This window comes from Vicugna pacos, chromosome X, assembly GCF_048564905.1.
Source record: "Vicugna pacos chromosome X, VicPac4, whole genome shotgun sequence".
NCBI classification, from domain to species: Eukaryota; Metazoa; Chordata; class Mammalia; order Artiodactyla; family Camelidae; genus Vicugna; species Vicugna pacos.
The window spans coordinates 61,510,027-61,533,897 of record NC_133023.1 but is presented as its reverse complement, the minus strand read 5'-3'; the positions used below and the strand labels follow the sequence as shown (position 1 = coordinate 61,533,897).

General features: G+C 35.0%; 1 protein-coding gene across 1 annotated transcript in view; it reads right to left on the bottom strand.

Annotated features, from left to right (window-relative positions):
- Positions 1–15,814, bottom strand: part of SH3BGRL (SH3 domain binding glutamate rich protein like) — a 68,529-nt gene extending 52,715 nt beyond the window's left edge. Inside the window, exon 1 of the mRNA XM_015251918.3 lies at positions 15,544–15,814. Coding sequence (XP_015107404.1) covers positions 15,544–15,588 — 45 coding nt within the window. The 5' untranslated portion in view covers positions 15,589–15,814. The remainder of the gene's footprint in view (positions 1–15,543) is intronic.
- Positions 15,815–23,871: the final 8,057 nt, after the last annotated feature.

The following is a 23,871-nucleotide window of genomic DNA, read 5'->3' as shown; positions in this document are numbered from 1 at the left end:
ATCAAGATAGTGGCAGTGCAGATCCTTCTGAGGGCTCTAGAAAAGATTCTGTTTTCCTTGCCTCTTCTAGTTTCTAGAGGCCACCTACATTTCCTGGCTCATGACTGCTTCCTTGCAACACTCTCAACCTATTTCCATCATCATATCTCCTACTTGCCCTTCTGCCATCAAATTTTCCTCTGCCACCCTCTTTTAGGGAATCTTGTAATTACATTTAGGGCCCATCTAGATAGTCCAGAAGAATCTCCCCATCCTAAGATCCCTAAATGAATCATAGCAACAAAGTCTCTTTTGTTATATAAGGTAGCATTCACAGGTTCCAGAGATTAGGACTTGGATATTTTCTAGAAGTTATATTTATTACCTTAGTAGTTAATAGTAGTAGTTAGTAGTATAAATTAACCAGAGTTGTCTGACAATGGAACAATCTATTTGAAGGATTACTAGAAGTATCAATGGAAAAGGTCAATATTTAAAAGGCTGTTAAAAATATGTTTGCAGTCAATAAAATATTGGACAGATTGGGCTACAGGTCCAGTTCACCTAAAAGACTGTATGGGTCTCGAATTAGATTTTGCCAAAAGATACAATTCCTTCCGCATAAAATCTTACACTAATGTTACTTATTTTGTTAACACAGCAACATCATTAAGAAAAGAAATTTATCAACAATCATTTACTGAACATCTCTTATGGGCTAGGAATTGAAGACATATATGATATAGGCCCTATCCTCAGAGAGTTTAATGGCTTGATCAGAATGTAGCTGACAATATGATGAATATCCCTCATGAAACATATAGGCAATGAGTACTAAAGGAGTTTAGAGGTACAGAGAACTGCCTTACTTTAAGTAGCCAAGAGAGACTTCATTAGTGAGGAAGGATAAAGATGGATAAGACCAAGGGCTATAAAACAGGAGGAGAAGTATAACTTAGGTGGAGGGAACACTGGGAGCAAAGGCACAGAGGTGAGGCTATACCTGACGCATGTAGAAGTAGTAAGCCCAGATGTCTGGACCAAATAGTGCCTCTAGCTCAGTGCTTTCCACTGATGACATACAAATAGATTTTTAGTACATGATTAAAGATGTTCATTTAACTGTATGTGTTTATGTTTATGCTAATGTGTAATAGACAAAACAGGTAATTAGCACATCAAATCCATGAATTCACAGATACTATTGCTTGGGATAAATCAAGTGCTTTATTCATGCATGCATTCCTTCATATATCCACTAATGCCATAATCATGTATTCACTGTATAGTTCTGGGGACTTGGCACTGTGCTACAGCTTGAGAACATAACAGAGATGCACAAAACAAAGACCCTGAGCCCAGGGAGTTCACAGTCTAGTGGGAAAGACTGATATAAACAGAAAATTATAATACAATATGCATTGATATAAAAATATGTACAAGGTGTTACTAGATTATAAAAAGACACCTAACCTAGCTTGAGGGTGTTTCCTGGAGAAGATTAAAGTTTATTTAGGAAGCTTAATATGGGGATCCTGAGTGGAATGCATTGCAGAGGGACAGGCAATGAAGAAAATGGTTGATTTTTCTCTCAATATAAGGTAAAATATCAGCTTAATTCAACTGGGATTTATCCTGTAGTTCTCAGAAATATACAGTTATCAAATTGATGAGATTCCTAAGCCATGCCCCCCCTATTTATGAAGATTAACATTATCAACATAAACTCATTCATTGTGGGGAAAAAAAACACTTCACAGGAACAAAAGTCCAGTTAATGTTTATAAATATGTAGGTCTCACCAAAGAATATCCAAAAGAAGATTGGGCTTAATGCTGGTGATTAAAAATGTGGCAAAGGCCTAATTTTAAAAGGAAATTTCATTTTTCTAGAAGAATTAATTTACTGCCAACTTAGGTTAAGGTACAGCATTTTTCTTTTAGAGACCTTGACTTTATTTATAATATATTGGTAGTGACCCAAATTTTGATTAACTGTCTAACTAGGATCATTGTTTTCCCTTAGCCTTAATTATATAAAATTAATAGAACTGGTATTGTGGTGGCCTGAACTTACTTCAGTCTTGAAAGGCTTGAAAAAAGGCATGGGTGTTGAATGAAATATAGTCTCTATTTGTACAGGGCTTTAATGAGGAAACCAGCTTTACTTAGCTCTACATATCACTCATCAGGTCATTATCTGATCCATTATCTTCTCTAGAAAAGAGAGACGTTGACTCAGTTTTAAACAGCAATCTCCAAGAAGGAGCTATAACACTCCCTCATGGTTTCTGCAACAATTTTGTAAAAAAAAAAATCTATATTCCCAGTTCCCTCCAGAGTTGAGGAAAAAGAAAGGGAAAAAACCGATGAGGAAAAAAAAAATGAGTGAACAAAGGATGGTTAGCGGTCCTTTTATTACACTATGTCAAAAAGTGGAGTTTAAGACAACTGCATTGGAATTATAAGGGAGGCTCAAAATAAGCCTTTTTTTGTATAAAATTAACTTAGTAAATACACATCAACTTAATTTCACAGATTGTGATCTGAAAAAATGCATTTTAATATCTATTCTTGATTCATTCTCAGTCTTGCTTCCAACTATTGGGTTAAGACATAACCTGTGCCTCAGGTTGTCTTTCTGACTCAATTAGTACTTTAAAGATCTCATATTTGGTGTATATACAGTAGGATTTCACAAAATTTGTTTATAATTTAGGTAGGTCTTGAGACTGGAACCTATTGCAAATTTGCCTGAAATCATTGAAAAATATCCGAAGAGAGTAGATGTTTAATATTTTAGAAATAAGTATAAGAGCTACTAATAGATTCAGAATAAATAGATGGCAAGGAGGAAATATCCAAAAAGAGAGATTATTGATGAAAAGAATATGATCATTTTCATTAGCATAAGATTCTTTTTCTAGAACACGATAATACATTTACAAAAGCTTTTACATGTGACAATTCTAATTTGGAAATATGAATGTCACAAACAGCATGATTAGCTTATTTTCTAGAGTTGAAGGTCCTATATAATCTTTTCTTAGTACCTTTCTCCTAGCTTAACGTATAACTTCTCTGGGACACAACTTTGTTATTAAATGTCACGTTCAACTAATTGTAAATCACTGTGCATTCTTGCAAAGGCATAGAAAAGAACCAGAGAGAGGAGAGAGGAAGGGAGGATACTGGGGGAAGAGAGAGACCAAACATAAGAGTCTACAATATTGTTCCCTAAGAGAAGAGTTCATTTTCAATGAAAAAGAATGAGGCAAAACTCTCCCCTGTGCAATATTAGGATTTCAACAGAAAACAAGGAGTTAAGGTTCCTTGAAGCCTAATCCTGGACTGCTAAAAACAAAACGTAAAATTCTAATTTATAAAAGAAAAATAGAAAGGCAGTTCTGTGCCAAGAGTTATAACAAAATATTTCAGGGTGCCAGAGAAAAATAATTTTCTTTCAGAGATCATCACATTGCTATTCATCACATTTTTAAAAATCTAACATTCATGGGAAGTGGGGATAAGGTCGTTTCTTCTATTTCACAGAGAGGGGGAATAAAGCATATAGATTAAGCACTATCTTAAGGCCTTTATTCCCTGATCCAGGGTTCCCTTGTTGGTTAGTACACTAATGATGGGAAGGATTTCAAGCAAATTACTATTAAACAACATTAAAAAGTCACAGCCTTCAGTTCGGAGTTCTGAAACAGCTGTGTTTTCTCTATAACAGCAAGTAGTATAATTAATAATTTTATAACAAAATATTTTCCTTGAAATTGAACCTTTTAAAGGCACTACATTAGGTCTTACATTAGCCATGCTATATGATTTTCTTCATTAGTAATACCATCAACTATTATGAATGAACAATGCCCAGTACTTCAGCTTTAGGGAATTTTTGATTTTAAAATGTTTAAAATGCTGATTTTGAGATTAGTATAAATTCAACAAATCATAAGTCTCACAAAATAGCCAATATATAGAATATTCTCTTATGGCATGATCTTAAAGTGTACTGGTCTACAGGCATGAACAATGCCCAGAATGCTTCCTAAAAAAAGAAAAGGGGCAGAAGAAAAGAGAAAAAACAAATCATCAGACCTACTTTAAGCTTTCCAAAACAAGATAGGTTGTAAGCTCTCTCAGGACAAAGACTTTGTCCCCCACAGAGTTGACTATTTTATCACCAGGTATTTAGGAAATGTGTGTTGAAGTGATAACTAGTGGATCTCTATGTACTGTACAGTGCTTTAATTCCTTTACTTCCATGGTTTCAAGAATCTGATCTTTTCTCTTCACTACACAAAAACAGGCAAAATATATCCTTCATTGGTCACCCAGATTTCCACAATCTTAGTCCTAGAGTCTAGGACAACAAGGAATAAAAAGTAGTTCTGCAGCATATTATCAAGGGAGGTTGTATATTTCCTTCTTTGGAGAGTTTACTAAGAGAAAATTGATTATTATCTTTCTGGGACAGTTCACAGGCAGTCTTGATGTGTATGGACTGGATGACCTCCTAAGATCCCTTCTCCCTAGATGTTTTTCGTATTTTATTTTCAGTATGTTTGATGCTGATAAAAATGAAAAAGACCAAAAGCAATTTTTTTACAATGAAAAAGGGACTTCCAGTATTATAGTCTAGGTTTCTTAATAACAAAATAACAAATTTAATAGATTAATTTTTACCATGCCCTTTATATCTAGATATCATTGTTTTAGTCCACTAAAGCACTGTTATAAAAATGTGAAAGCCCTAATGCTATTTTAAGAACAATAGTGCCCAAGTGGATATTGGTGCTTATTAATTCTTGGTAATGTGGCAACCATTTTTGACAGGGTTCAAATGTTTGTGGTGGGGAGAATTAGAAATATGTTGGGAGGAAGAAGTAGGAGTTAAATTATATTTATTTATCCAATGATTTGGTGGAAACATAAGAAGTTTGATTATCTCAGCATTTAGTTCCTTTGCCATACGCATGACCAAAGGCAAACACTGAATAACCTCTACACTTGAAAGTCTGGCTCAGGAGATAATCTTTATCAAATTTAAAGGAGCAGTGACATGAACTAAAGCTAAAGTAAATGAAGCACATTGATATCCAGAACCCTGAAACAAACATTAAACCATACTCTTGAGATGCCTATAATCCTTATAAAAGGAGGAAAGAGCCAGGGAGAACAGGAAGGGAGAGACAAACAGAAGATGGTTAGGGTGTTATAAATAAGAGTTAATAAATACACCTCAGATTTTTGTAAGGCATAACTGTTTATACAAAAGTCAAGGCCAAGGTGGTCCCAAGATGTAGGGATTATAGAGAAGTCTAAAAAGCGTGTTTCAGAGATTTAAAAGGGGGCTTAGCGTGCTTTGTTCCAGAATTCCAAGGTAACTGATAGAACTGGTTTGGCAATGATATCACAGATCTTTAACTTGTCATCACTGCTACATTTGGCTTTAATCAGAAACATATAATAATCATGCTTGTGAAAAATGTTCAAATATAAGAAGAAAGTGCAAATTGTGCCTATGATCTCCTTCTCACACTTTTCTAAAGTAAAATGGCAGGAAAACTGAGTAAAGTTTGAACTAATAAACTATTGTTTTCAGAATAGTTACTCAAGGAGATCATTGTTAGGGTGACTGGAATGGGTAGACAAAGTAGTTTAGGACATTTGTTTGGAGGCAGAATGTTGATTCCTGTGAAACAGCATATCAGATTTCATGCTAGAAGTCCCTGAAGTATTTCTGCCTTTGATCTCCTCATGTACAACTCCTTATTTGCATACCCTGAAATTATCACCATAATTTCTTCCTTTTTCTGGTTCAGGGAAGAGGGAGGCTGAGGAATCTTTATTCCTGGCTCTTATTTTGCCCTTCAGGACCTGGCTCCAGAGTCCAGCCCAGTGGATGGCAATAAATATTTTCCGAATGAATTAATAAATTTGGGATGAAAGGAAAAAAACCTTAAGACAGCCTATAGATTCAGTATGACCAGGGCCTGCCTACATAATTTATTCAAATTATCCACCTCATGTAAGGCTCTGCACCAGAGCACCACTGTCAAGTGTTTATATGGTATGCATGTATGCATACATTATTAAGTTTGCTCAATGTTTTCACTTGGCCTTAATATCTATTCTTTTATGTATAGAAACCTACCTTATATGACTTTAAAACAATTACTATGGTAGAGGCAATTTCTGTAACTTGAGAAAATGTCTAGAAAATAAAAGTTTAATGCTATTATAAACAACATGTGTTCTCTTATCACATGCTTTTACATACAATAAGGGCTCATTATTAACCAAAAAAATGAAAACTGCTATACATTTTTATTACAACAAAATAGGTAAATTAATGTCCACCATTTCAACTTCAAATATTTTTAATATGTCTTATAAAGACATCAAATGATGATCCTTTTAGCAAATGTGCATATAGAATTAGGTTGTAATTATCTCACCCATTGGGAGACTGTCTGATTACTTTTCCTTATAACTGTCTATTGGAACAATCCATGTTTTGACAACCCAAGTATTTATGTTTTGTAATTTTCTTCCCGCAGAATCTCTTAACATGAGCTATTGTACAATATAGTACCTAACTGTTGTACCTATAGCCCCCTTTATAGATGTTCTATATATATTCCAAGCAATAAGATGTTTATGCACAGTTTCAGTAACCTGAGAGCACAATTCTAATACTTCTCTATCCAGCCACATTAGGCAGTGAAAAAATAAAATTCATCTCTGTAAATGAGTGATTTTTCAAAAAGTAATTAGATTTACAATAGCCAAGACATGGAAACAAACTAAATGTCCATCAACAGATGACTGGATAAAGAAGCTGTGGTATATGTATACACACACACACACAGACACACACACACACACATATATATATATATATATATACATACACACACAATGGAATACTACTCAGCCATAAAAAATAAAAATACTGCCATTTGCAGCAACATGAATGGACCTGGAGAATGTCATTCTAAGCAAAGTAAGCCAGAAAGAGAAAAAAATACTGTATGATATCACTTATATGTGGAATCTAAAAAAATAAAAATAAAAAAGGACAAATGAACTTATTTACAAAGCAGAAACAGACTCACAGACATAGAAAATAAACTTAAGGTTACCAGGGTTAGAGGGAAGGGGGTGGGAAGGGATAAACTGGGAGTTCAAGATTTGCAGTCATTAATAATGTACATAAATAGGTAAACAAGTTTATACTATATAGCACAGGGAACTATATTCAATATTTTGTAGTAACTTATGGTGAAAAATAATATGAAAAAAATATATGTATGTTCATGGAAAACTGAAGCATTATGCTGTACACCAGAAATTGATACAACATTGTTAACTGACCATACTTCAATAAATATATATATATACATATATATATATACACACACGCATACACACACACACACACACACACACACACACACACACACACACATACACACATACAAAAAAGCAATTATTGACTGAGTAAATCTACGTGGGTATCCAGATATAAATTATGTAGATAATATTGTGTTAGATGCTTTGTGTTTCAAAGCATCACATGGTACATCACTTTTCATGAAATCTATAGTCACTGACTTTTGAAAGTACATACATACTGTGTGGCTGGTGGGACCTCCCCCAAATAGTCCCTGACATTTGGGCAGTGTAAGGATCTCCTGGGATGTAGTATTTTAGTTTTAAGGTCAACTTTTTCATAGAGTCAGACTAAGTGAGATATACATACTCCTCTCTTAAGCCTCCCATGTAGAGCCTGATCATAAGCATACAATTAAAGGGATACAAACACATACCAAATTAAAATCATTCTTCAATTTCAACTTCAAGGTGAACTTGTAAATCTTAATGCAACTGGACAATAAGTAAATGTTTATTCACACTTTCCTCATATTTTTTGTATTTGTCTTTCAACAACCTCTTTTTTAAAAATCACATAAATTCCAAATCTGGTATAGAATTGGCTTTATTCTGGATCTTGTCATCCTTCATACTTAGTCCCTTTAAAACTCACCAGGTGTTTGTCTTATCACCTGGCCAACTCTCTATATTACCACCACTACCCTTGAATGTCCTCTCAACATTGCTCAGAAGATTTAAATTTAAGACTTTTATGCCTAAATGTCTTAACTAGAAACTCACTGAAAAAACTTCACCCCACCACTGCCTTTTTGAGTTCAAAGTATTTAGCTGATGCACCAAACCAATTATGTTTAAGTTTCTGAAACTGTTAGATCATATCCCACAATTTTTAGTAATGGATTTCCATTAACAACACTTGCAGTTTTCTTTCATAATACTCTAAATTTATGTCATTTACATTCCACTTGTGAGGGTGATGAGAAGCAAAGAAAAGTTTGGCGATCTACTCAAATCACATAGGCAGCAGGCAATAACACATACTTCACCTTAAAGCCTCATGTGTCTTATCTACTTTTAGTTAGAATGCCTTACATAAGGTAATTTTCTTATACTGGGATAAAGGTACATGTTCTGCATTCTAACTAATCGTATATACTAAGCTATTATGACTTTAATTTTCTACTCTAAAGAATTCTAAGTTCTCTACATGGTAAGTTTTCTACATGATGTAACAAGCCACTAGAATTATTCTTGGTACTGCTATAAACCAATTAATTAAGAAGTACTTTTCATGACTTTCAAGCTCAGAAGAAAAGCAATTTTACAATACTTATAAATTAATTTTAGAGCCTCATTCGTACTGGGTAATAAATAAAAATCAGTAGGCAGAAAAGCATAAGGGTTAAGATTATGGGCTCTGGAATCAGACCACCTGAGGGGTGCTTTGCTAGCTCTCTGACATTGCTAGCTCTCTCAGTCTGTTTCCTCTTCTTTAAAATGAACATAATAATTGGGTGTTAAGAGATACAAACTACTATGTATAAAATAGATAAGCTACAAGGATATATTGTACAGCACAGGGAATATAGTCAATATTTTATATTAACTATAAACGGAGTATAATCTTTAAAAATAGTGAAGCACTATGTTGTAAACCTTAAACTTATATAATATTGTAAACCAACTATACCTCAATAAAAAGAAGGAAAAAAAGAAAGAAAAATGGACATAATAAGAGTACTAACTTCATTGAGTTGTCACAAGAAGTAAATGATGCATCTAAAGTTCTTAACACTGTGTCTGGCACATTTTAAGTGCTCAATGAATGACAGCTCTTATTATTATTAACTAAAGCTGACAAATTATTTGCATGAGAAACTAAAATGAGATGATTTATCACATTTTTAACATGTTAAGTACTTCTCTATCCTTATCTTCCTTCTAAATCAACTTTGAAATATCACATTGGATAGAATGGTTTCTGATATACAGCTACTATTAAATATATATTTACTGTTATAATTTTAGTGTTGAGAAATATGCTGCACTTATGGTGAAACAATAGGCTGAGTGGTGGTGAAACAAACAGAAAATTTTTCCATGTTGTAACTGTTAACTGAGATGAATATTCTCTGATGTTTAAAAGGTGAAGTTCTTTTTGTCTTGACTCACTGCTGGAAATCCCCTAAGCTTTAAAAGTGTTTGTCTACACTCCAACTCTGTGATAGGGTCTCATTTCCAAACAAGACTAAGCCAAAGGGACAGAACTCATAAAGACTAGAGTCAAGGACCAGAGTTCAAGTCATAGAAGTTCTGCCTTCTAGATGAATTTAGATATACAGAATCAGAAAAAGCCACCTTTTAATTATGTTGGTCTATAGCCACGCATAGACACTTTTCAGGGAAGAGAACTAAAGTCATAAAAGTTCAATATGTCACAAATGGTGTTTAAAAATGTGCCCTTGGCTACACAACTTTATTTTTTTGTAACATTTTTTATTGATTTATAATCATTTTACAATATTGTGTCAAATTCCAGTGTTCAGCACAATTTTTCAGTCATACATGGACATATACACACTCATTGTCACATTTTTTTCTCTGTGAGCTACCATAACATTTTGTGTATATTTCCCTGGGCAGAGGGTGGGAAGGGATACACTGGGATTTCAAAATTGTAGAATAGATAAACAAGATTATGCTGTATAGGCAACTTTATTTTAAGAAAGAACTAAATTGTATATGAAAATGTTGCTACTAACCTCTCTATCTCCCCCACTCCCATCTAACTCTCACATGCAGATTATGGATGAAGACATATTTGCCTAGTTAGGCATCATCCAGTCTTTTTCTTTCTTTTCAGGGATCATCCAGTCTTAAATGGCAGTTATAGGCTCCCAATCACATGACAAGATTTTAGTGTACTATTGACATAATTTCTGTTCAATACCTGTACATTAAGAGGATGTGTAAATAACAGTGTTTAAGAGTGGGTTCTGGAATCAGAAGAACCTGGTTTCTAACCTGCGTTCTGCCATCTGTAGTTGTTTGATCTTGAGCAATGTACCTAATATTCTGGGACTTAGAGATATCTTCTCCGATTATATGAAATGGATCTAATACTAGTACTTACCTCAGTGTTATTATAGGATTCAACTGATTGAGATAAATTATATAAATTGTACCTGACGTACACAGTGCATAAATAAATGTTAGGCTGTAGTATTACTAGAGTCAAATCTTGAAAGGTAATTAAACAAAAATTCAGCAGCACTAGCAACTAATACTTTAAAATATACATTTTTTTCAATTTGTTGTGGTATTTTTAAACTTATATTTAATTTTTGCCTGATGTTCTGAAACACTTGAAACAAACTAATAAAGCCAAAATGTGAGGAACTGAGCTAGAAACTAATCCCTTTAGCTTCAAATTCTTCTCTATTGGTTGGCCAAGTGTAAAAAGTCAGCTTTGCACACATATTAATTAAATTAGTTTAAAAATCATAAATGAGCTGCCCCTTCTCTCTAAATGTATGTTTGTTTAATCTTGGTCTGCATTGGAGGAAGTAATTAAGTGCTGGGTTTAAAAGGTTTCCTGGTGGGCTGCAAAGTAGAACTGAAGGCAAACAGATGGTCAGACAGTTATCAACAGAATAGATAAACAAGATTACACTGTATAGCACAGGGAAATATACACAAAATGTTATGATAAATCACAGAGAAAAAAATGTGACAATGAGTGTGTATATATCCATGAATGATTGAAAAATTGTGCTGAACACTGGGATTTGACACAATATTGTAAAATGATTATAAATCAATAAAAAATGTTAAAAAAACAGATTCTCAATCTGTTTAATTTTATAAGTAATAAATGAAACACAACATTCACCCTTGATAATTCAATTAAAACATAAAACATTTCTGTAAAAGATGTATGTTTGATTATACAGTATATATTTTAAAAAATAATTTAGAGATGAACTACAGAGAATTAGAACATTCAACCTAATTGTGTCTGGGTGCTTCGATTTATTTTTTTTCCAACTCAACCCAGGGGGAGAATTGACCTTAAGGTTTATTGATCAAAACCCTTCCTCAGTAACTAGTCTTTGAGTTAGAGATGAATCCATTTTATCTTTTTCATCTACCAGATTATGAAACTTCTGCAATAGATTTTTTCCTACAACCATTCAACTTTTAAATACGTTTTAAAATTCCAAAAATCATCATCATTGATAACTGTTTTCCCCAAGCTTCTGTAAATTGAGCCAAATTATGCCAAATGCTTTGCCATTGTTGCTGTGAGATTTAGGAAATAAGTCACCAAATATATGGCACCAAACTGAAGGCACTGATCTTGGTTCCTGTATCTGTCATGTGAAAGTTGCCATTTTCAACTTTTCAGTGCATTCAAAAAGCATGTCCACACAGTCATTTCATGAACGGTTTCTAATTTTGCTCTTCTAAGTAATTAATGAATACCTTTACATAGCACTCAAACTAACTTGGCAGCTACAAAAAAGACCTCAGCATACATCAAATCTATGTTCAATTTACAAATAAAGAGACAGAGCAGCAAAATACTCTGCTACCTAAATGCAATTACTTGAGAATCATATAGTTGAAGAACAATGGTTTGTTGTTCTATATCCAAATAAAGAATGAAGAAATGAAGAAAATACTGACTAGTGACTAATTTTTTGGCAATCACGAGTGTTCATTTTGTTCACTTGTTTTTATAACTTGTGTACAGAATAATCCCATAAAGGAAAATCACATACATTTCACTTATTACATGGACAGTCCAAGCTACAACTAGTTCATGTTTTAGCAGTCATTAAAGAGATGATTTTACAAAAGTCATTCCATAAATAAAACCCTCACATACCTATCACAATCTATCTACCCCAGTCTTAAAATTTCTACACCAAGCTCACCTAAAATGCATAGAGACCATGAAATGGAGATTATAATGGATCTGAGGGGAAATGTATGGGAAGAAAACTTCCAAACCAGTGAAAATTCTCCAAGGTATCATCACTGTAGCAATCCTGATCAAAGGCCAGTTTTGATTTTTGTTTAAAGTTACTGAAATGAATTAAGTTTATTATAGGCTCTGTGCTTACTATTTCTCTCCCATTAAATGTAAATTTACAGAGCATTACTACCTCAAGAGAAAAAAAAACATAGTGTATACTACTGTGTTACAGCAGAACAAGACATTCTGAACAGGCAGAATTCACTTCCTGTAGATAGACAACTTGGAAGTTGCATTCCTGCTAAATGGTTTCCATTAAAAAAAAAACAGTATTAAGACCTGAATTTTCATATCTTAACCTATAAAAGACCAGTTCCAAATGTACGTCTTTTCTATTTCCCTGGCCTTGAGTAAATAGTCATTTAGCTCACTTACTGACATTCACCTTTAGACAACTATCCCTCCTCTACACTGGCTCCTCATTTTTCTTCTCCTCCATATGTATGTGCCTGAGCAATTTTTCCACTTACAGGACCCACTCCCTTCTATACCTCTCACCTCATGTTCATATTTATCTCCTCATGCCTCCTAGCTGTCATGCATCACTGGGCGGATTTATTTATTGGTGGTTAAACACAAGTCATTTGGATTTAAATAGCTTGTGTTGGATTCAAGTTCTGTGGCTTACGAGTTGTGTGACTTTGAGAAAGTTGTTTAACCTCTCTGAAACTCTATTTTCTTAACTTAAAAACAGAGATAATCATAGCATGTAATTCATAGGACTAGAAAATGTCAAGAAAAAATGAGATAGTACCTGACACACTTAAGTGTTCCTTCTAACTGTCATTATTGTGGTTATTATCAAGAAATCCACTGTGAAAACCAACATACTTGCTTTCATTTCTCAACTTTTAAGAAACAAGTGTTCTATATTGGGGCAGAGTTGAGTACAAATTTGAAAACTTTGTTTTTTTAATCAAGCTATGAAGGAAACGGAATCTTGAGATAAGGTCAGAATAAGTTGCAATCATCATAGATCCTCCCTTGCCTGATAAAGCATCAAATATTGGTTATTTTTATGAAAATCATTAGGAGGAGTAAGAAAACAGTCAAAGATTACCAATCCCAAACCAAAAGCTTTCTTTTAAATGTTCTTTAGAAAACTATACTTAGTCACTTACAGGAGCATATCACTTTGTATAATTGTTGGGTTCCTGTTAGGATATTGGCCCTCAAATTTCTGAAGCATATATTAAAAACAACATAACAGCAATCTTAAAGGAAAACCCTTTCTTTGTATTGCAAACTGAAGAGTCCCCATTTATGTTATAAAGGTGTTTTTCTGAAGTATACCCACTATATACTGTTTTGATATCATTTAAAAGTACTGTAAGATTATAATAAAACAAGAATTTATTTTGGAAATATGCAGTAGAATTCTGACAACAGGTTCATAAGAACTATAACTGATGCAACAACAGACAAATCTCTAATTATCCACAGGAAAAAATAAACATAATAGCATAAATATTTCCTATTTGCATAGTCTTTAACAGTGGAATCTAATAATGGACATAATAGGAGAGAGTAGTCATTTTTAAGGCTCTAAGAAACTTAAGTCAACAAAGAGTTAGAGTTATTCTTACTTGAATAGAAATTCTGAAAGGAGTCTCTTTTTGAATCTTCTTTTAAGAGCAAGAAAGCCAAGAATAAATAGCAGTACTGAAACTGTATATCGCCCAAACTGAAATCCTGAAATTAACTTCCTGTGTTCAATCTAATTAGAAGTTTAACTAAAGCTATCAAGCTGATCTTTTAAATTTTACAAATATTGCATTGGACTTGAGACTCTGAGCAGCTCGAATATTACTTTGAAATATCATAATTAATATATATGGAAGATAATAAGGCAAGAAGCTTATAAAGTGAGGTTCAAAGACAATATAAAAAGTTTCTTTTTTCCAACCGAAATTTGCTCCAAAAATGTAAGTTTAAGTATTCTATTTCAAAACTATCTAAACACACCCACACATGGTAGCCACAGAAGACAAGTTCAAGGTTCAAGGCTCTTACGATTTCACATAAATTTCAGTTCTATTTCAAACCCTCTTAGGGGATAAATAAACAAAACAAAAACACACAGCAACAAGAACATGGAATAGCTGCTGCTCTAAAGCTCAGAAGAGGGAGGGGGTTCCTACACGGTACATCCTGAGCCCACACATCTGATCTTGCCACTGGTGGCTTTTACCTTGGGTTGCGAAAAACAGAGACATTTTCATTTATCATGGATATACACTCAGCTTTCATCTCAGTTTAGCCTATTGCTCCCCACAGTTGTTTAAACTTGTTATTCTAAATTAAGAGCATGCAAATGAGGGGGGCATCCTATCACTGAAGAAGCAGTACTGGAGTTTATCACTACACAAGAAGCCACCCACTTGTTAGTTCCCTTTCCAGTTCTCAATACACTTAAAGCAGTTAGGCACTCTTTGAAGTAAAATCTTTTGAAAGAAAATAAAAAGTCAAAATCAGGGATCATATGGAAGAAAAAAGAGGTCCCTTTTCACATTAAGTTTAAGAAAACACCACAATTTTGCATCACTGTTCCCAAATTCCCCTCCCACACTTTCTAGTTCTAACCAACTCTTTACAGCCACCTCTACGCACTGGCAAATAACTATTTGATAATAGGGATCTCACTCTCTGATACATAATCACAATGCCTCAGTAGGCCTCCACTCAATCATCATCAGTAAGAGCATGATTTACATCTTTAAGAGATGTGTACTCCTGCCCCTTGCTTCAGTACCTAGAGTACACATGTCAAATATCCCACTCTTGAAAGCAACGTGTGATTTTACTTGACTTCTTCACCTACCCCTAAAGACCCTATAGCAGCACTATGTTCCATTTACCAGAACTCGGTCGCATTCTTTTTCCGTCGAAAAAGAAATGTGGCCCTAACGTCATAAGTCAACCAAAGCCAAACTCCATGGAAAAGTGAAATCGATGTAACAAAGGGAAGAAAGGGAGGAAGAGGGGGGTTGGGTGGGAGATGCGTGTCTACCTAAGGAGAAGCTGCCAGACAAACTTCTGCAATTTAACGGTTCTGGGGCAGCAGGAGACTGACATGCAGGAAAACGACAAAGGTGGGCTCCCCACCCTCCTTACCGCCGTCGAGCCAGAGGAAGATGCAATATACACACGGATCACCATCCTGGAAACAGCGGCTGTAATTGTTTGAGTCCTTCAAAAGGCTGGAGAGCAGCTGCAGCACAGGCTGGAATCAAGCTAGGGGCCATACAGAGGTTGGAAGAGAAGGGTGGGGGAAGGTGGAAGGGGAACTCGCCAGAGCCCCGCCTCCTCCCTCCGCTGCTTTCACTGGGCTCTGAGGGCTGTAGTCCCAGCCCCAAACCCCGGAAGGCACAGGCTCCTTTGCATCGTTTCTAATTTTTTTCTAATTGGGAATCTCGAATAGCACCGCGAGATTTGTTGAAACATTTATTTTTGAACTATTCCTTCCCTGAGGAAAGGGAAAGGAGAAAGAAAAAGAAAGAGGGAGCATCGAATTAAATTAGATTACAACGAAGGACCTTTTCCCACGGAGACTTAAAGTTCTTTGTGTAACTTCCTGCTCAGAAATGTGTGCAAATAAGAAGATGTCTTCCTTGAAAGAGGAAGTCATATATTGAATCTAGACTCTAATAAGAAAGCCCAGGCTCTCAAAGCCTCGTGCATTTTAAGACTCCTATTATGAAGTGATTGTTCTGATGTTAGCTGGTGGCAGGAATCCGCCCTGAAGGACTGAGCGCTGCCTTCGAAGGTTTAAGAAAAGTTTCTGGTTTCCCTAAGCCCAGAAACGGCAGGATTAGTTTTCTTTTTGAGTTTTGCTTTATTGATAAGTTAAGGAATACTGCTTCTCTGTGAGAATTCGCAGGAGACCTGATTGACTGGCAAACTCAAGAATGGAAGAAGAAATTGCAAACCAAAAAAGTTGAAAATACAGTGTAAGAAAGTGAATGATCTTTGTTTTGTTCTGTTTTATTTTGTTTGCTTTTTGACTGAGGAAAGAGAGTTTGGGCCATATATTGCAGGAGATGTTTAAATGGTAAACAGAGAGAGCAAATGGTTATTTGTAGATTTAGGGAAATGAGCAAAACAATTGGTAATGTCCAGAGAGAGACCATATGGAATGTAATTTCAACTTCCCAGATTATGGTAAATTAATAGAAATAAGGAACTTGCAAGATAAATGTGAGTGGAGATGGAGTCAGTAGCCTGTCCTACTTATTTACTTTTACTTTGCAGTTTGTCCTTCCTTTGCATTCTACTGGTTTATTATCTTTGTCTAGGTCCAATAGTTGCAATAGCTTCCTAATTGTTCCCTGTTCACAGATTCTCCCTTCTCCAATCCATGTGATCCGTACAACCTTGAGAGGTGGATATTATCACATCAAGTTTTCAGATGAAAAAACTGAAACTCAGGAAAGTAAGTAATCTTTCTAAAGTCATATAGCTAGTAGATTCCAGAGTTAGAACTAGACTTCAAATCCAACCAACTCCAAAGGCCACCTTCTTAAGCATCATTGTAATACACTGTCTGGAACAGGGAAAGTATTCAATAATTGTTAGCTATTTTTCTTCCTAAACATTATTTTTATATATCACTAAAGACAATGTAGACTGAACTACTTAAGGCAGGTATCCACTGACGATCAAACCAAACCTAAATTATGTTGCTAAGGAGCTCCCACCATAATCTGGTCCTACACTATCCATACAGTCTTACCCATTGCTCCCCCAAACTAACTTCCTTGAATAATCATTGTTGACTCCCCACTACTATCATCACACTTATTCCCATTTCCATACCTTTGCTTTTCCTGTCCCTTTCTTCACCTTTCTCCCACATCCTTACACCCTTTTCTGCCTTCTCCTTCTGTCCAGCTCTTACCTTTAGTAGACACAAATCAAAATCTTTGTACAAATAATCATGCTGAAGAAAGTCAGGGTGATCCAACCACCCTCATCATTGTCAACATCAGAGTGACTGTTATTGTGCTTCCCAGCCCACAGGAGTGGAAGATCTTCCTTCAGGTTTTAATTTGACAAAACGGGCATAATTTGCCATATAATAACATAATCTAACCTCCTACCCCTTTATTTATAATTTATGAAAGAAAATGAAGAGAAAGAAAGAACTCTTCTGTTTATTCTACATACCCATATGACAAAATATCTCCAGAGAACTGAGTGGCAGGCAAGATTAGCAATATGTCCAGTGGGTCTTATCTGAAACTTTGAGAAGACAATTCCTGGTATTTAGTTTCTTTTAAATGCAGTCATATTAACCTAAGTGAAAATTTCAGTAAGCTGTGCATAGAGTGGTAGCATTGGGGTGTATGGCATGGGCATAGGTGAACAGATAGAATAAGAAGGCTACAGAATTGAGGATATCTGTCACATGGAAGGATTCCATACAGGAGTCTAATAAATTCTGGTAGATACGGGTCATGCATATGGTATAGAATAAGAACTAGAAGATGTCTTTCACTCAGAAATTCTACCTCAAGTTTCAACCTCTATGCTTCCCTCCTTCCAAATCTTTTCACTACTCATTGGAGGTTCTGCTTTATGCTGAGAAAACTGTCCCATATCTTCAACCTTTTCTCTGAATGTTCTTTCTACCTCCTTGCCTTAACTGATACCTGTTTCTTCAGGACAGCTCTTTCCTTTCTCAAGTGGAGACTTCTTATGTTCTCACACCCTCCTCAAGGTTAGGAGTCTTCAGGTGCATCATCTTCCTTGCCAAAGCCAAAAGAGAAGGATCTGCCTAGAAGCTTCATTTTCTTGCTCAGCATATAACTCCCTCCTAGGGCAAAAGTATCTCCAACTCATCACTGAGCTCTTTGAAGTTTTAATTCATCCCTTGTTCTTACCCTGGTAATTCCTCACTTTCTTGTCTAGGTCTTCGATGTTTTTAAGATTTTGTTAAGTGTCTTCTAACATTTTAAATTGCCTTTAGTAAGAGGGTTGTTCCAGATCACCTAGTCCACCATTGCCAGAAGAGTAATTTTCCCTATTTTTAAACTTTTGAGAAAGTAAAAATATTATTTACCCCACAATACAGAAAGAAAACTACAAAATCACAATTATGATATATTTGATGAAATAGCTACAAAACAGTAGCATGTCAACTTCTTAAATAGTAAATTTGGTATTCGTAAGAATTTCATTTAATTTGAAAACAATTTGGAGTTTAGATTTTTTTCCTACAGCAACAGAATTCCCAAGTATATATAATGCTTGAAGAGAAATAACTATCAAGCATAGTTTAATGAATTGCTTGGTGCTGAATAATTTTAAATTTAAAAACAAAATTATAGGGGAGGAAGGTATAGCTCAAGTGGTAGAGCACATACTTAGCATGCATGAGGTCCTGAGTTCAATCCCCAGTACCTCCATAAGAAAACTAATAATAAATAAATAGACCTAATGACCTCCCCTGAGAAAAAGTAAATAAATTTTTAAAAGTTTAAAAATTAAAAACAAAATTATAAAATCTTAATAATATTTGTATTGAACATTTATATTTAAGTAAGAGGTACATTTGAATTTTTATATTTTGGTGTTTCCAAAATAAAAGTGCCTGGGCTCTTGATGGTATTGAAAGAGGCTTGACTGTTGGATGGAACCACCAACAGTGTTATTCAATGATGCCCTAGTCCCCACCTTTCTGCCTGCTCTGGCAGATGGGAGACTAGAAATATAACATTTTTCTTCTATTAACAGACAACACATTAACATAAATATATCTATCCCCCCCTAAAAAAAAACCCAAAAACAAAAACAAAAAGACCCTGTACTTTGGAGGACTTAGTGTTGTTTTTCCAAGGGTTTCCAAGCCTGTTGCAGTCACCTGCTACATGGTGATGTGCATCAGCAGGACACAACTTTAGGACTTGATGCCAGAAGTTGTCTTCAAGTTGTCTTCGTAGTTTTGAGTTTAGAGTTCTGATTTCATCCAAGACATTATAATCATAGCTGTAGCAGCTAGAGGGCACCATATACCCATGGAACATAAATATTCTGGTGCTTGGATTTTTATCAGCTCTGTACAGAATTCCGGCAGACAGGTAGAATGTCATTTCATCCATTGTCCCCGAGCAATAACAACAACAACAAAAAATGTCACAGGGAACAATGAGACTCCAGGAAAGAGAAACGACTACTTCTAAAAAGCTTTTGATACCTGTGGTAAGGGCTACTGGCCCATTATTCTTTCAATTGGTTACCACTGATTCCAGAAAAGTAGTGAGTCAACCTGTGAAGATAACTCATTGATCACCAGAAGAAATGTAATGGGGTTAGGGTGGAGGGTGATTTCCCAGGTATTATTTCTTCCAAAGAGAAGCCTGCTTTGAGATCTCATTCTCTCTCTCTCTGTCTCTCTTTATCTCTCTCTGTCTCTCCCTGTCTCTCTCTCTCTCTCTCTCTCATGCACGCAAGCATGCAAACACACCATAATTTATGGAATTATAAATCTGAAAAGGACCTCATAAATCAGTTTCAACCCCCAGCTTCCTTCACGCTCTAGTAATAATAGCCCCATCAAATGGTTGCCCAGGCACTGCTTGTGAACACCTGCTGTTACAGTGAACTCACAACTCCTGAGGTATCCCCATTCCATTTTTTGGTCAGTTCAAAACTTGAGAAAATTTTTTTCTGAGGTTCAGCTGTTTCCTTCCATGTTTCTATGATACTAATAATTTCCAGTTATAAACTCATCTCTATTCTTGTGAAAGTCTTTGTAACAGGAGGACTTCTCTCCTACAAGTTAATATTTCCAATTTTTCTAACCATTCTTCATATGCTGTGAGATCTAGAGGTCTCTCTTCTAAATATGCTCTGATTTGTCAATTTCTCTCTTCTGCAAAATGTGGTCCCCAGAACTGAATATCATGCTCCAAGTATGGTATGACTAGCACCGTGTAGAATATAGTATGGGGTTCTCATTTTGGACCCTGTGTTTCTCTTTTAGCCCTCTTATTAGTGGGGAATTGTTATCTTATTGTGATTTTAATTTACATTTTCCTTATTACTTAGAAGTTGTGCACCTTTTCATATATTTATTGTCTTTTGGATGTTTTATTTTGTGGAGTATCTGTTCAGAACTTTTTCCCATTTAAAAAAAATTGTTTCAAGCTTCTGCACAGCAAAGGAAACCAGAAGTAAAACAAGAAGACAACCTACGGAACGGGAGAAAATTTTTGTAAATGAAACCAACAAAGGCTTGATCTCCAGAATATATAAGCAGCTCATATGACTCAATAAGAAAAAAATAAACAACCCAACCCAAAAATGGGCAGAAGACCTAAACAAGCAATTCTCCAAGGAAGACATACAAATGATCAAAAGGCACATGAAAAAAATGCTCAATATCACTAATTATCAGAGAAATGCAAATCAAAACTTCCATGAGGTATCACCACACACCAGTCAGAATGGCCATCATTCTAAAGTCCACAAATGACAAATGCTGGAGAGGCTGTGGAGAAAGGGGAACCCTCCTACACTGCTGGTGGGAATGCAGTTTGGTGCAGCCACTATGGAAAACAGTGTGGAGATTCCTCAAAAGACTAGGAATAGACTTACCATATGACCCAGGAATCCCACTCCTGGGCTTGTATCCAGAAGGAAATCTGCTTCAGAATGACACCTGCACCCCAATGTTCATAGCAGCACTATTTACAATGGCCAAAACATGGAAACAGCCTAAATGTCCATCAACAGGTGACTGGATAAAGAAGAGGTGGTATATTTATACAATGGAATACTACTCAGCCATAAAAACCAGCAACATAATGCCATTTGCAGCAACATGGATGCTCCTGGAGAATGTCGTTCTAAGTGAAGTAAGCCAGAAAGAGAAAGAAAAATACCATAAGAGATCGCTCATATGTGGAATCTAAAAAACAAAAACAAAAACAAACAAACAAACAAACAAAAACAAAGCGTAAATACAGGACAGAAATAGACTCATGGACAGAGAATACAGACTTGTGGTTACCAGGGGGGTGGAGGGTGGGAAGGGATAGACTGGGATTTCAAAATTGTAGAATAGATAAACAAGATTACACTGTATAGCACAGGGAAATATACACAGAATGTTATGATAAATCACAGAGAAAAAAATGTGACAATGAGTGTGTATATGTCCATGAATGACTGAAAAATTGTGCTGAACAGTGGAATTTGACACAACATTGTAAAATGATTATAAATCAATAAAAATGTTAAAAAAATTTGTTTGTCTTTCTTTGTCTCTATCCCAAATAGCAGCCTCATGCCCCTTATATGTGTTGTAAATAATATCTTCCAGCCTGACCTAACAGTGTCATTCTATAAGCAACAGCTTTAATTTTAAGTAATTTAAATATGGCATATTTTCCTTTATGGTTAGTTGCCTTTATGATTAGCTTTATGTCAGTTTTTTTAAGATATTTTCCAAATCCTGATGGCATTAAGATATTCTCATATTCATTTATAAAAGCTTTATTATAGTATTTTACTTTTAGAGTTACAATCCACCTGTAATTGACTTGCATGTAAGCTTTGAGATACAGATCAAATTTAATTTTTTTCCAAATAGATATCCAATTATTCTAGTGGTAGTAATTGGAAAAAATATTTTTCTATTGCTTTGCAATGCCATTTTTGTCAAAGATCAAACAGTTTTTGTATCTCTATTCTGCTTCATTTGCTTGTTTGTCTGTCCTTACACCAATAGCACACTATCTTAATTATTATCAAATTTAATATCTTAAAAACTGTTACAGCAAGTTCTCCTACTTTGGTCTTCTTCATTAAGTGTCCTCTCTGTAGTCCTTTATATTTCTTTTCAACAAAGTTAGAATGTTTGTAACTGCAATATAAAAATACAATTGATTTCTGTATAGTGACTTTGTATCCAGAAATTTTGCTGAACACAAACGTTAACATTAATAACATATCCATATATATTTTGGAATTTATGTTTACACAATTCTATCATCCAAGAAAAGTGACAGCTCTGGCTTTTCTTTTCAATCTTATACTTTTAAAATTTATTTTCATTTTCTTGTACTGAAATTTCCAAAACATTCATTCTTCTTACTATTGCTGTGTAATAAACAACTCCAAAACTTAACAGCATGAAACAGTTATTTCATCATGCTCAAAGATTCCATGGGTCAGGAATTCAGCCAGGGCATTACAACTAGTATTTTTCTCTTCTCTATTGTATCTGAGGCTGCAGCTAGGAAGTCTTGAAGGATGAGAGTCACTTAATGGCTGGAGGCAGAAATCACCTAGAGATTTCTCTATCCATATATCTGGTGCTAATGTTGAGATGATTCTCAGATGCAGCTCAGCTGCAAATCTTGACTACAGTACTTATATGTGATTTCAATATGTGACTTAATGCTTTCTCATGACATGACAACTCCAGAAAGTGAATCTTCTTTACAAAGCAGCTCAGAGCTCCAGCAAATAAAGCAGAAGCTATCACCTTTCATAATTTTACCTCAGAAGTCACATAACACTACTTTTCCAAAGAGCTATACTCCAGAAATAAGGGAAACAAAATAAACAGACCCCAAAGGGACCTTGATTATTTTAAGTTAATCTGGGGTTTCTCCAAAAGCAGAAGTAATTCCTCTTTGGAATAAGATAGCATCATCCAGATTCTTATTATTACTACACTTTTTAAAATCTACAATGTCTAGAACTCAAAAACAATCTTACTTAAAAAGAGAAAAGATGTGACTGAAAGCCAAAGACAGAGAGAAAACCATAAAGGCAGCCACGGAATAAAGAATAAAAAAGACACATTACCATCAAAAGAGCAGCAGTAGGATCTATTGCTGGTTGTTCTTCAGAAAGAAAAAAAATAGGAAACAGAAGGCAATGGAAATATATCTCCAATGTGCTGAGTAAACATACTAAAACCATGTTTCCAAAATGATATCTATAAAACATTAATTTGGGATAACGTTGATAAGTGTGTGCACGTGCGCGCGTGCGCACACACACACACACACACACACTACAAAATAGTTCTGTGCTCACATTTGGGAAATACTGCAAATGTCATGCTATTGGAAACGTATAACACACTTTTAAAACTCTGAAAAGTCCTGCAGTAAATACATGTGAAGGCATGTTTAAGTTTAACTTTGCTTAATCTCATGTTTCCTAAATTTATCTAGTTATAGAAAAGTTGTTTTGTGCATGTGTGTGTATTTTTATTTTTGTTTGTTTTGGCAGCACTATCCCATTAACATGAGTGTTCTGAAGGATACCAGTTTAGGTGGTCTACTGGTCTAGCATAATATATTCTTAGTGAACCCATACTGGCTTTAGTGATCATCACTTCCTTTTAAAAATACCTTTTAATACATTTAGAATTTTTCTTAGAATTCCACTGTTTCATTCAATTAAATAAAATGATATTCTCCC